This window comes from Aulostomus chinensis, chromosome 5 (assembly GCF_037954235.1).
Source record: "Aulostomus chinensis isolate RoL2024-O1b breed Wild chromosome 5, RoL_Achi_v1.0, whole genome shotgun sequence".
NCBI lineage: Eukaryota > Metazoa > Chordata > Actinopteri > Syngnathiformes > Aulostomidae > Aulostomus > Aulostomus chinensis.
In genome coordinates, this window is record NC_141324.1 from 31,683,209 (window position 1) to 31,697,465 (window position 14,257).

Genomic DNA, 14,257 nt, shown 5'->3' on the forward strand with positions numbered 1-14,257 from the left:
TTAATTTCATTTAATGTGATTGCTGCACATGCACAGCGATCCACCAATCACATTATGTGATGGATCCATCTCATAATGTGATTGGTGGATCGCTGCACCAATCACATTAGTTCTTACTCTTTGTGGAAGCAGACAACGTGACCCAAACCCAGCAGAGCAGCGTCGGTGAACAGAAAAATGAGCGACAAACCACCAGAGGAAGTTGGAGAAAAGGAGGACTTGGTGCCAAAAAGAAAGTCGACGTCGCACATCTGGAATTATTTCGGCTACAAGAAGGATGATGTTGACCAAATGCGTTCTTTGTCAACAGTGTCTTGCAGCTGTTGCTACGACGAAAGGTAACACAACCAATTTGTTTGACCACTTCCGTCGGCACCACACAGCTCACTATGAAGAATGCAAAGCTCGACTGTCGCCCAAAACAAAAAACTATTTTGGAAACCTTTGCAAGTGTTGCACCGTATGAGAAAGGCTCAAAACGGCAGAAGGAAGTAACGGGTGCTATCACGTTTCACCTGGCCAGAGACACGGTACCCATTCATACAGTTTCAAGAGATGGCTTTCAAAAGATGATCAGCTCGCTTGACAAACGGTCTGTTTTACCGTCACGCAGCTTTTTTTTTCAAGTCGCCATCCCGGAGCTGTACAACAAATGTTTCAATTGTTTTAAATTGTTGAATAAAAGGTTAAATATTTAACCTGTTTGTCAGTCACTGTGAGATGGCAGCAATGCAGCATAACATGCAGTATCAGGTCATCTGGTGAAAATTCCTGTATTTTTTTAATTTCGCAATATATATATCGCAGGGTTAGAAAAAATCGCAATGTACGTTTTTTCCAACATCGTGCAGCCCTAATCGACGCCAACAGAGCGCGATGCAATTTCTGCAAACGTTTAGAAGCTCGAAGCGTCTGTTCCAGAGGGTGGACCATGAGGCAGAGGCACTCCCCTTTTGGTTCCCATGACAACAGACAACAAATCTCTGCCGCCTGTGTTAGAGCGGAGAGCAGAGGAGGATTAACCAAATTGTAGTGTGGAAAAGTGTAATATCTCTGCATATGTTGCTCCAAATTGTAACTCAATACCATAATTTTGTAGGGATTTTTGTCAGGAATGCAGTGGTGTTTCTTTAGAAGCTGTGGGATGTGTAGTTCAGACATGAGAAGTGTTTGTTTGAGAGAATGTACCAAGAGAGGACACGGCCTCCCTATTAGTTTCCATTGAATGTGACGTGACGTGAAAAGTGTCTCCCTAACTTTGACAGCTTATAAAATGGAAACCGAGTAATTCATATAAAAACTTTAAACAACTTTTGATCAGGACATTTTGGTGGGTAATTTGTGAAATTTTGGAAGCGATACCATGAACGGAGGGTAGGAGGAGATAGTTTTTGTTCAGGGAGTAAAATTGTCCAAAATTGAATTCGTGTTCAAATTCTGGACGTCCTATTGGAGTGAGGTCATGGGTGCGTGCGTATGAGATGTGTCTTGAGACGAATCCAACGGTGTCTGTGCCATGTCTGTAGGACATTCCTTTGGGCTGTTAGTCCTTTTTCTGGATGTAGGTGGCGCTATTGAGCAGAGGTGTAATTTATTTTTTTTAGAATATAAAATTTTTGGCCGGACTTTATGTGTGTGCCAAATTGCAACGATATTTGAGCATGTTGAGGGGGTCAAATTAAGCGTCAAAGAGGCGCGGAAGAAAGAAAGAATAGTAAGAAGAAGAAAGAAGAAAAAAAACGAAGCAATTTCAGATTTGTGATTTTTTCTATAGGAGTCAATGGGAGACCCCCCCGACCCCCCACACACCCCTATGTGGTTTATTTTAGAGTGGGACACTGTTTCGTGCGTCATTTTAGTGTTGTTAGTGCTCCGACTGTGTTGCTCTGCCGAGCAGTCTCAATCGGGTCTTCGCCTGAAGTACCTTCAGGCCCTAAAACGCTGCCTCAGAAGGCCACTGGCTGCACTTTAACTCTCAATGTTCACTTTCCTAAAGCTTGAATGCTACAATTTGCACTCAGTTTCAATAAATGAAAGTAATTTTCTTACTACAGCTTTGATTCATTTTGTCCAGCATTTGTGAGCTGCCAGTCGGAGCCTCATGTTGTGTACTTGATGGTTTCAGTTCAGTCTATTCAATCAAAGTCAAAGGAACTCACAAGATGTCACCAAAATCACTTTGTCCCTTTACAACCTTTCAGAAAAGCATGGAAGTGGAGCGAATCGTATCGTGAGCTGAATATCGTGCATCGTATGGGATCTCGAGATGAGTGCATCGCCACAGCCCCAGCTGACACACTGGCCCATGTCTCAATAGGGTCCGACCATAGGGATTTTTGGGCCCGGTGCCAATTTCGATGTTAGGGAATAAAAAATTCCAATAACTGATATCAGCCAATAAATTTTTGTTTACATTTTCATATAAAAAAAAACAAAATACCAGTTTTTGAAGGGTTAACGATCGTTCCAAACATTTTTTAAAGATTCAGACCTGAGGGCGACGCCCACTAACCTGTCAGCAAACACAAAGACGTCTCTGACAGGGTCAGCATTAACAAAGTGACACATTTACTGCAGTAGAACTGATGGCGGTCTGTTAGCGGTGTGTATCACATGACCCCGTGTGTTATGAGGAGGTCAATGAGCGTGTCGGTGACAGGCAGGAGGACACACAGCCTCAGGAACGCCTCTGGTTGAACAGGGTTTAAGCCACGCCTCCCAGATGTCCTCTCCACCTGCGTTCTCATTTTCTTTCCTCCATGAAGTTGTAACTTCCACCAGAAATGCTTCTTCCTTCTGCACGCCACACGTTACTAACAGTCCTGGCTGCTGAGCAGAAATGCCGCCACAACGGTTCTAGCAGGCCGACGAAGCGTCATCCTTGCGTAACGTTACTCTGAGGTACTGGAACGGTACCGTTACTTCATCCATGGCGCCATGACTGACTCGGTTAACCAGTTTAGCAAGGTAGCTAATATTTAGGCAAGGCTAGCCTAGCTTTCTTTAGCCTGCTAACGTATCATATTACACTCAACTGATGGTATCAGGGAAGCGTGGCTGACGCTACGAGGCACGTCATGGAAACTTGTTAGGTTGGTTTTTATTTCACAAACTCATTATCATAAACTCACCATTGAGGCCAACTGCTCTGTTTTAGTACGCAGGCACTGCTTTCTTTTCAGTACCAGACACCACTCCCCCTCACTCTGAGGGGGTGTTGTGGACCGTCCTCCATCAACATCAGCCCAGATTTATCTTCACAACGAGAAACTTGTGTCTCCCAGGAGATTTCTGACTCCTCAAACTAAAAACACAGCAGCAGCAGATTCCCCCACACTCACTCCTTTATGAGGACCTTCACTGACACAACCCATTGCCCCTTACATCACAACTACATACCCTAAAACCAAGTCTTGACCTCACGACGTAGCAAGTACAAGAGAAAGCACATGTGCGCGTCCGCCCGCCCACGCACGCACACACACACACACACACACACGCACACGCACACGCACACGCACACGCACACAAGAAACTCGTCGTTAGTCAGTTAAAGCAATCCAACATCAAAACAGCCGCAATAACAACGGCACCACAAATAAAGACAAGGTGATGTCAAAGCCACTGAACACTCCTCATCTACATCCAGTTTACTGGCTCCGCCTACTTACATGAACATTATACCTGTTCAGTATCCAGACAGATGGAACATCAGTAACAGGTGTATATGACATCACAAGTCCTTGCTCAGGCGACCCGTCCATCTATGTCCTGGCGTGCTTTGATCTATTTTTATATTTTCTATTTATAATGAAGCCACATTTGTTTCTCTGCTGCCATTATTCCTCCTTCTGAGTCGCTTCAGCCCACCAGCTCACTTCCTGACCAACAGTGATGACATCATCACCAGGTGAATGACAGACCGATGTGGGTTTTTACCTCGATGCTGGTGCTAAGGCTGGGCAGAGTGTCCGAGGTCATCGTTGTGCTTTGAAGGCTGGAGAAGTCCCACAGGTTGACGGGAGCCACGGGGTCAGGTGCCTTGGAAGACTCCACCCATCTCTGGCTGTCCAATAAGGTCACTTCGTAGAATTCCTGGATATCTGAAGGAAGTGAGGAGAATCAGTTTTTATTCCACTGACAGAAACCATCCTGACGATGAGGTTACAGTGATAAGTACAGTACAAATACACTTCTTGGGTGAAGTACAACATCAACACGAGTCATCACCTGAGCTGGTGAAATCAGTCTCTTTGATTGGCTGAACTGAACAGGAAGTGGAACCTGTGTGCTATTTGATGATAGGGCTGATGGTATAAGAAGCCTTCAGCCAAACATGTAATTTATTTTGGGACGCATCATCCTGAAGGCCGAGATCTAAATTAAGCCAGGCATTCTTTGGCATGGCGGTAGCACGGCACAGCTGTTTTCTGGTCAGACCACCAAGCCCCACACCGCTGGCCTTTCATCAGAACCCATGACGTTCCGTCTGTCCTCAGCTGATGGAGAAACATTTCTCTCTTCACCTTCAATCTGAAAACACCTGGAGGAGTTGTGACATCTTTTGTTTAAGCCAATCAAAGTCCAGTATGCAAATGAAACAGGTGTGATGAGGAGACTTGATGGTGAAACAGGCGACATCACCAATGTTTAGAGTAAGGTCATAGCGCCGCCTCAAATGTGGTCGATGCTTCAGTAATCAGTCACACCTGGTGACATGATCTCATCCACAGGAGGAATTTCCCAACACTAGCATAACTCACGTTAGTGAGGAAACAGAACTAACTTCCTTTACTTGGCTCTTTCACAGTAAAAGCCCAACGTGCCTGTGACAGGAAGCTGGTGCCAAATGGAGCTGCTGTCATGACTCCACCTCCACCAGAATGCATTCCACTGTGTCGAACTGAGGAACCTCTTTGTTCTAAAAGAGAGGAGATGGATCCCTCAGAATAATTGATGTCACCTTGTGTAACATGTTTAGACGACTGAAAATAGATCAAATATTATTACAGTTGTGAAGCTGAAGACTAAAAATACCAAACCAGTCCACACCCTCCTCCGTCTCTGGGTCTGCTCTGTTCAAGACACAAGGCCCACACCAACTCTCTAGTGTTTCTGCTCACCATCCAACCACGTCTCCAACATCTGGATGGAAGTGAAGATGATCTTGATGAAATAAACCTTTACAAGTCTCATCAGCATTTGTTCCCCATAGAGCTGATTGACTTAATCATCCATCCATAAAGCCAGAGATGCACCTCCTGGAGGCTCAACATCCAAGCAGCAATCTGGTCATTTGAAGGAACACGCCCACTTTTAGGGAGAGTCTCCTATTGCTGCCAACAGCCTGTCATTCGTTGTGTTTCCATTCCCCCTAGAATTGTGTAAAACCTAAATATCCCAATAAAAAACTGGTAACAGAAACACCTAAATTTTGAAAAACCTCTCAAATATCGCTAAAAAGTTCTTCCGCTCTCATGAGGTGTTTTTCCAGACATGTCTAGATAGAAGAATATCGCAAATGTGCAGCGGAAAATCTTTTTTCTCATCCTCACGTCACCAGACGTGACGTAGGGAGTGACGCTGAAACCCTTATTGATCCCTTATCCGTGTCTCCCCAACATACAGACTTCGCCTATCGAGGTCATCATTTTTGGACCTAAACACCACAGGGACACACTCTTGAATCGGATCTCTACTCTAGATGGCATCACCCTAACTTCGAGTACAACTGCAAGGAACCTTGGGGTCATTTTTGACCAGGACCTTTCCTTCAGCTCCCACATAAAGCATGTGACCAGGACCGCCTTCTTCCATCTGCGAAGTATCGCTAAGATTAGGAATATCCTTTCCCAGAGTGATGCTGAAAAACTGGTGCATGCATTTATCACTTCTCGGCTGGACTACTGCAACTCTCTCCTGTCAGGATGTCCTAAATACTCCCTAAAGAGTCTCCAGCTGGTCCAGAACGCTGCAGCCAGGGTTCTGACGGGAGTTAAGAAGAGAGAACACATCTCTCCACTTTAGCTTCTCTCCTTCCTGTAGGATCTAGAATCCACTTCAAAGTCCTTCTGCTGACTCATCAGGCTCTCAATGATGAAGCTCCATCCTATTTGAAAGAGCTCATTAGTCCCTACTGTCCTACCAGAGCACTCCGCTCCCAGAATGCAGGTCTGTTAGTGATTCCCAGTATCTCTAAAACAGACTGGGAGGTGGAGCCTTCAGGTACCGGGCTCCTCTACTGTGGAACCAGCATCTCTCCATGGGTCAGAGAGGCAGACACTTTAACTACGTTTAAGTCCAGGCTTAAGACCCTCCTCTATGACAGAGCCTTCAGTTAGGACTGGTTCAGGTAGCTCTGAACCATTGATAGCTATGCTGCTACAGGCTGAGACTGCTGGGGGACACATCAGGTTACATGGAGCCCTTCCCTCCTCTCCTCTCCTCTCCTCTCCTCTCCCCCTCTCTCCTCCCTGCACATTTTTGGAACTGTCATTACCACTACTTGTTGCACTTTGTAGTTTGGCCTTGGTGTCTCGCAGTCTCTCTGTGTTTCCACAGATCCACCAGAGCCCCAACCGCCGCCTGCATCGCCCCCCCCCCCCCCCCCCCTCTTATTCCCTACTGTTACACCGGCCTGCACTCCCCTCCCATGAACCAGTCTACCATCCAGTCCCCCATCAAGCTGGCTTGCTCTCCCTGCCTCCCCTCCCATGAACCAGTCTGCCATCCAGTCCTCCATCAAGCTGGCTTGGTCTCCCTGCCTCCCCTCCCATGAACCAGTCTACCATCCAGTCCCCCATCAAGCTGGCTTGCTCTCCCTGCGCTCCCCTTCCATGAACCAGTCTGCCATCCAGTCCCCCATCAAGCTGGCTTGCTCTCCCTGCGCTCCCCTTCCATGAACCAGTCTGCCATCCAGTCCTCCATCAAGCTGGCTTGCTCTCCCTGCCTCCCCTCCCATGAACCAGTCTACCATCCAGTCCCCCATCAAGCTGGCTCGCTCTCCCTGCCTCCCCTTCCATGAACCAGTCTACCATCCAGTCCCCCATCAAGCTGGCTTGCTCTCCCTGCCTCCCCTCACATGAACCAGTCTACCATCCAGTCCCCCATCAAGCTGGCTCGCTCTCCCTGCCTCCCCTCCCATGAACCAGTCTACCATCCAGTCCCCCATCAAGCTGGCTTGCTCTCCCTGCCTCCCCTCCCATGAACCAGTCTACCATCCAGTCCCCCATCAAGCTGGCTTGCTCTCCCTGCCTCCCCTTCCATGAACCAGTCTACCATCCAGTCCTCCATCAAGCTGGCTTGCTCTCCCTGCCTCCCCTACCAGAAGCTTCCTTCTTCAACTGTTATTAACATTTCCATGTTTCCCACATTCTGCATTGTAAACTGTTTTCTTGTCTGTACCAACATCTACTGCACGTCTGTCCGTCCTGGTGAGGGATCCCTCCTCTGTTGCTCACCCTGAGGTTTCTCAGATTTTTCCCTGTTCAAGGTTTTCTATGGAGTTTTTCCTCAGTCGATGTGAGGGTCTAAGGGCAGAGGATGTTGTTATGATGCCATGAAGCCTGGAGACAAACTGTTTGTGAAAACGGGCTATACAAATAAAATTGCCTTGCCTTGCCTCTGAACCATCACTCGCTGCCTTCGCCTGGTGACGAGAGCAGCGGCAACAGCAGTCGTGACGACCGAAATACCTGCTCCAAAATTCAAAATGTTGTGTACCTCCACCCTCCTCACAGTGGAGTCTCGCCAGATGAGATATTACGAGAATTGCGGCTGTGCGCTAAACACCATTCAGTAGAAAACCCTACAAATTGTAGCTGTACTTGTCAAAATTTTGGAAATATCGCTTTGATTCTGCGAAAACCTGCAATGGAAATGCAGCTAATAAGACGCTCCTCTCGGGAGCTGAGAAGCTAGTTGGCTTAGCACAGTGACTGTTGTTGGGTGGGAAGTGTTAGCATGGCTCACTTTTCTCAAAACGGTCTTTACCTGCATAATTATAATGATGCCAGCTTCATTTTATTTCACAGAAGTATGAGGTTACTGGTCATTTCACAGATGGGTATGGATTGGACACACCTTCCAGGCCCTTGAGTCATGCACCTTGATGGCTCGATTCATTCCAAGGCTGTCACGTGTGGAGCAACTCAATCCTGAAACCAGCTGCATGCTGCAGGATATCCAGAGCGCTGGTGAGTGTCAAGGAGAGACATCAAAGAAAAGAAGAGCAGGAGTGAAGTTGTGTCAGCAGTGGCGGTGGAGGGGAGGGTGGGATTATGGCCTGGGGTAATCGCCGTGTCCACACAGGGATTACAATGTACTCAGCTGGCTCCAGACATCTCTTTGGGGGAGTTTTGCAGATTGGAAGCATCGAGCAGACACTCAGATGCTGGGACGTCAGGGTGAGCGTGACAAACACCAGCAGCTGGGACAGTCAGTCTGACAGTCCTGAGATTTAGCACCATCACGCCGGCAAGTGCCTCCCATCCAATATTCTAATGTCTCCTAGTAAACATCAAATACTGCGTCCTGCAGGTTACTATTACTTCTACTACCACCACCACTGACTGTGATGTGTTCAATAGTGTCGTAGAAGTTAGGCTGTGTAAGTCACTCTTAACTTTGCAGCTGAAATGGTCAGAGCAGCACCAGGATTCAGACAGATACTCAAGTCAACGAGCAATAAGAGAAAAACATGAATGCCAAAAGGACAATTTTAAATGCTGTTCCAGTGGGGACACGGCAAAGATTTATTCTCAGTATATTGCTCACATGCACAGCCTACATGGTTACATTGTGTCCTTTTCTGCTTGTTTTGGGGGCTGGGAATTTGGTTTTATTTTGAAAATTGACCAGATTCACTTCCAATTCATGTTGGAACTTCCTGCCCTCCTGCTCTATGCACATTCATGTGCCTTCCATCAGAAAGAGACTCGCCATTTATTCCTGGCAAAGTGGAGAGCCAAACTGCTTCATGCCCGAAATGCATCGTGGTCCATCTGGTGGACACCCAAGTGTTGTCTAGCATGGCTGCGTCACCTCCGGCTGCCACGGCGTGCCGTAAGGTGATGCAGCCATGCCTGGTGGCTGGAACACTGCTGCGAGCAGGTAGCTGATGGATAATAGAAAAAGAGGGAGGATTATAAAAGTTTTACTTCAACCTACTCATTTTCAAACACATTTTTCATTGTTTTCCTATTAGTTTTATTTTTGTATGTTTGAAATAGATTCATTCATTCATTCACGCTCATTTTTGCAGGGCGAAAAAGTCGTACTGACTGATGGCTGAACTTTCCGCTCACGTGTGCTCCTTCATACAATTTGCATTTGGCACACATCTATTTTTGGTGGCATGTGAGTGAACTGCTGGCAGTCCAGCCTTCTGAAGTGATGGAGCTTCGTGCAGTGGAGGATGAAGAGGCTGACCGTCACTTCTCTGTTGGTGCTGCTGAGAGCTGCAGCCTCAGCTGGACGCTGGCAGCTCGCAGACCAGTGACTGCACTGCAGCTGAAGCGGTGGCTCTCGTGTCATCATCCGTGTCGGCTGAGCTACCTCGAGCTTTCACTCTGCCACACCATCAGAAATGGCTGCAGACGTTGGAGGCAGCCAGCATTGGTCACACTGAGCCGCTCCAGGAGCGGTAATGCAGCTATCATGACAATAAATGTCACAATGTGTCACCTGACAGATTTGTAGCACAGGCCCACTGGAGGACATCACACCTCCAGTTGAGGGAATTACTTCAAACATCAAAATGTCCATCCGGACTCGAAAGTGAATTGACAAGATTTTGGAGGTCAAAGGTCAAGGTCACTGTGGCAGGTGTACAGCCATAACTCAATATTTGCAGTTTGAGCTGTAAACTAGACGTGGTAGATGTGCAAGCAGGAAGCTTTTCTCTCCAAATGTAGAAAACCTGCATTTAATGGGTTGAAAACAGGCCCATTAGCAATGGCGCCCCATCATGATGTTTACGTGTGAACAAGCAGGGTGAAACATCAACAACTTCACCCTATCTAGAAGCATCTGTAGTCATACGGAGTCTTGTGAACATTTAAGAAGTGAACTGATGAATTTTTTGTCTGAATGCTGGTTCAGTTGAAGATCCCCATTGGCTTTGGTACACAACCAAAGGCTTTATTAGAAACACCTCCATTTCTTTTTCTTCAAACCTTAATAAAACCAGCCTGAGTAGAATATCAGAGCTCGAATCCAAACTCCATTCCCTGGAGCAGAAACACATGAGGCTGGGTTTCTCTGAAGAAAGGGAAAGAGCAATCAATTCAGCCTGAAAGGACCTTCATGCCCTCTTGAGGCTAAGAGAATAAACTCAGATGCAACAGAACAAGGAGAAACTATTATTTTCATGGCGCCAGACCAAGTCACCTCCTCGCAGTGAGATTACACCAAAATGCCAAGTATTCTAATATTATCGCAATTAGATCTGAACAAACTCTTTTGTCTGTCCCTGAGGAGATTAATGCTGAATTTTGCTCATTTTACACTTGATTATACACATAAGAAATCTCCTTCGATGAAGATAAATGTAAAGCCTTCTTGAGTCATTTAAATTTCCCCTCACTTCCCATAGAGGAAGCTCACTACCTCAGTGGTCCATCACCCTGGCTGAATTGCATGAGGCACTTATGGGGATGAAAAAGGGAAAATCCTCTGGTTAAGATGGTATCCCCCGAGTTGTATGCATTTTTTTGGGATGAACTTGGGCAACTTTTCTTAGTCATGATTTTGTTTTCTATAGAAAAGGGATCTTTTACGAAGGATGACAACTCTGCCTAATAGCAGTTCTTCCTATATCCAAGAAGGATCCCAGTCAGTGCAGTGATTCCAGACCTCTGTCCATCTTAAACGCAGAAATTAAAGGCATAAGAAGTGCTGGCCACCAGGGTAGAACCATGTGTGACTTCACTCGTTCACCACGATCAGATGGTTTTATTAAAACTTGGCTAGCCTCCGATAATACGCGTCGTTCCTTCCATATCATTCATGCTGCTACAGATATTGACCGTTTTATCTCTTAATGCCGAAGAAGTTTTTGATCGGCTAGAGTGGGATTACTTATGGATGGTCATGGTTTTGACTCTTAATTCGTAAAAAAAAACTAATCGGGACCGGCAATCTCTCTTTAAAAAAAAAAATCAGGATCGGATCGGGACCAGAAAAATGTGATCGGGACATCCCTAAATGTAACTGCATAATTCATGTCACCTCTCTCCTGAGTGGGAAATAAGAAAAACAAATAAAATGGACCAAAAAAAAGACGACCCATCTGTCGGGTTACTCCGTTTATGTCTGTGGTCGGCATAGAGAGACTTCAGTAATTATTACAGATTGGACAACTGCAACACCAACAGGAGATGCTTCCAACTTACTCAGCAGACAGTTGGGCTGGTAGACGTCCTCCACAGAACCAAGGCTCAGTGTCTCCGCACAGACATTCATCCATACCAATGACCTCTGACCTCTGGTGTCACTGTCTTCGGTTCTGTTTTTTATTGAGAGTTTGTTCAGATGCTTATGTTTGCATCGTTTGAGTGCCAAATCAACACACTCATGTTTTATGACTTCGTACCCCGTTGTGATGACCGGCAAGTTTCTATCCTGCACCTCTACAATCAGGACTGGGACAGACGGCTGCTGGATCACCGCCAGTTTACTGACAATTACCAGGAGGCCAATGAGATTAATCTCACATCAACATGTGAAAAATATGGATTCAACAAAGTTTTTGTATGTTCACGTCGGGTCGGGAGGCCGTGCAGACCCTTTAAACAGCAACAGACATCAACCTTTAATGCAAACGGCAGCACGTTTAAAAACTCCCAAAAATGCAAACCTGGCTTTCCACTCACTTGAAGTGGTTTTTACAGACAGTGAATTCCTCCTTGACTTAGAAAACCTTGATCCACACAAATGCTCTGAAAATATACTCTCATTTTAAACAGACAGCTTTCTGCAACAGCTAGCTTTGGGGCTGCACAAGCTCTCTCTCGGGCTACGCTAGCTTTGGGGCTGCACAAGCTCTCTTGGGCTACGCTAGCTTTGGGGCTGCACAAGCTCTCTTGGGCTACGCTAGCTTTGGGGCTGCACAAGCTCTCTCTCGGGCTACGCTAGCTTTGGGGCTGCACAAGCTCTCTCTCGGGCTACGCTAGCTTTGGGGCTGCACAAGCTCTCTCTCGGGCTACGCTAGCTTTGGGGCTGCACAAGCTCTCTCTCGGGCTACGCTAGCTTTGGGGCTGCACAAGCTCTCTCTCGGGCTACGCTAGCTTTGGGGCTGCACAAGCTCTCTCTCAGGCTACGCTAGCTTTGGGGCTGCACAAGCTCTCTCAGGCTACGCTAGCTTTGGGGCTGCACAAGCTCTCTCTCGGGCTACGCTAGCTTTGGGGCTGCACAAGCTCTCTCTCGGGCTACGCTAGCTTTGGGGCTGCACAAGCTCTCTCAGGCTACGCTAGCTTTGGGGCTGCACAAGCTCTCTCTCGGGCTACGCTAGCTTTGGGGCTGCACAAGCTCTCTCTCGGGCTACGCTAGCTTTGGGGCTGCACAAGCTCTCTCTCGGGCTACGCTAGCTTTGGGGCTGCACAAGCTCTCTCTCAGGCTACGCTAGCTTTGGGGCTGCACAAGCTCTCTCAGGCTACGCTAGCTTTGGGGCTGCACAAGCTCTCTCAGGCTACGCTAGCTTTGGGGTTGCACAAGCTCTCTCTCAGGCTATGCTAGCTACAGGGCTGGCTATGCTAGTTATTTTAAAGACCACCAACACACTGACCAACTAAAGCCTGCTTCCCATTTCCTCCCACCCAAAGAATTGATCAGGGGTCAATTAAGAATCACTACAATACTGGAACTGATCAGGGTGCTGGGCATTGAAACTTTTCCAGGGTTCCTCTTACAGGAAGTGTGGGGAGCAGAGAGGCCCTCTTACCCATTAGAGCCTGGAAGAGGTTGCTCTGGAAGATGTCAATGACCCTCTGGATGGAGAGATGGAGCTGCCTGTCCTGCGTGTGGTTCAGTTTGGCCCGATACTCCTCCAGCAGCACCAGGGCTCGCTGAGCATCTGGAGGACAGGAAGAAGAAGCAGCGGAGGTGAGCTGCGATGCTGAGCACCACCACCGAAGTCAATACTTCTGAACAACAAATATAAAGAACGAGAGGCAAGAGGAAGCCGAAGAGGGAGCAGACAGACAGGTAATTAACTGTCCCCTTGGGACACATGACCGTTAACGACAACCCCATCGAAACAACCCCAGGTTCATGCTTCCCACATCCCTCATACAAGGACATACAAGAACAGAGACACTGGACAACATGACATAAAACAATCCCCCAGCTACAGATCACCAAGTGCATGTGGCCCATACTGCACACGGCTGTCAGAATAAGAAATAAATAGGGTTGCTAGGAAGATGTCACGTTGACTGTGTCAGACCTGCTGAGCAGAGGAATTCAAACCTTCTATTTAGATACTGGTTTAAAAGACCGATGGCTGCGGGCTGAAGGGCTGCTTCGTCCTAGTTCTGAAAGGGCAGGGTAGTGAAGCCGGCGACCTGGTAGTCGTCAAAGTGGTGACAAGTCGATGTTTTGAATTGACACAGACGGCATCAGGTTCAGCATGGCAGCAACTTTCAGACCAAAACAACAATAAAGGAAATCTACTTTCCAATTAAAAACAGCGTAATTAATGTGTGAGACACATTTTATTTCTAAAAGGCCAGACACTGCAAAAACAAATGGGAGGCAATTTGAGAGGTCTTGGGCTTCTGTCAGGACACTGAGATCGGAGTAAAGGCGTCAGCATGAATCCATGATGGATCTGGATGAGAACAAGTCATGTGACCACACTTGAGGTCGAGTTGGTCTGGAGGAGGAGAGACCGACCTCATTCATCAGATATGAATCTCTGCGAGGTGCCATCTCGCCCTTCCTTAAAACCAACAGGAAGCAGAACATCAGCAGGACGCGCCGCAGACCAGACGCTGCAGCGATGGTTGGAACAGGAAACAACCTGTCAGCAGCTCTGTTGTTGTTGTCATGATTTCCTCCTGATGACAATCAGAAAACTCAAAGCCTTCTAGAGGAGTTGGGCGAGTCCAGCTGACCGCATCCCAGCGGCTGTGTTCGCTCATGTGCCACATAGACACGCGAGTGATGGAGCATCCATGTTTCTGAGGTCATACGTGTCATTCATACACTTCTACTTTACATGAGTGCAAAGACATAAACCGGCAACACGGACATCATC

The 14,257-nt window shown here is 47.2% G+C and overlaps 1 protein-coding gene across 17 annotated transcripts in view; it reads right to left on the reverse strand.

The window, feature by feature from the left end:
* Window positions 1–14,257, reverse strand: part of dlg1b (discs large MAGUK scaffold protein 1b) — an 86,374-nt gene that overhangs the window by 70,654 nt on the left and 1,463 nt on the right. For all 17 annotated transcript variants that reach the window (XM_086204744.1, XM_086204742.1, XM_086204743.1 and 14 more), the window contains exons 2-3: window positions 12,941–13,072; window positions 3,940–4,103 (exon numbers count right to left, since the gene is read on the reverse strand). In XM_086204744.1, the coding sequence (XP_086060870.1) occupies window positions 3,940–4,103; window positions 12,941–13,072 (296 nt within the window). The remainder of the gene's footprint in view (window positions 1–3,939; window positions 4,104–12,940; window positions 13,073–14,257) is intronic.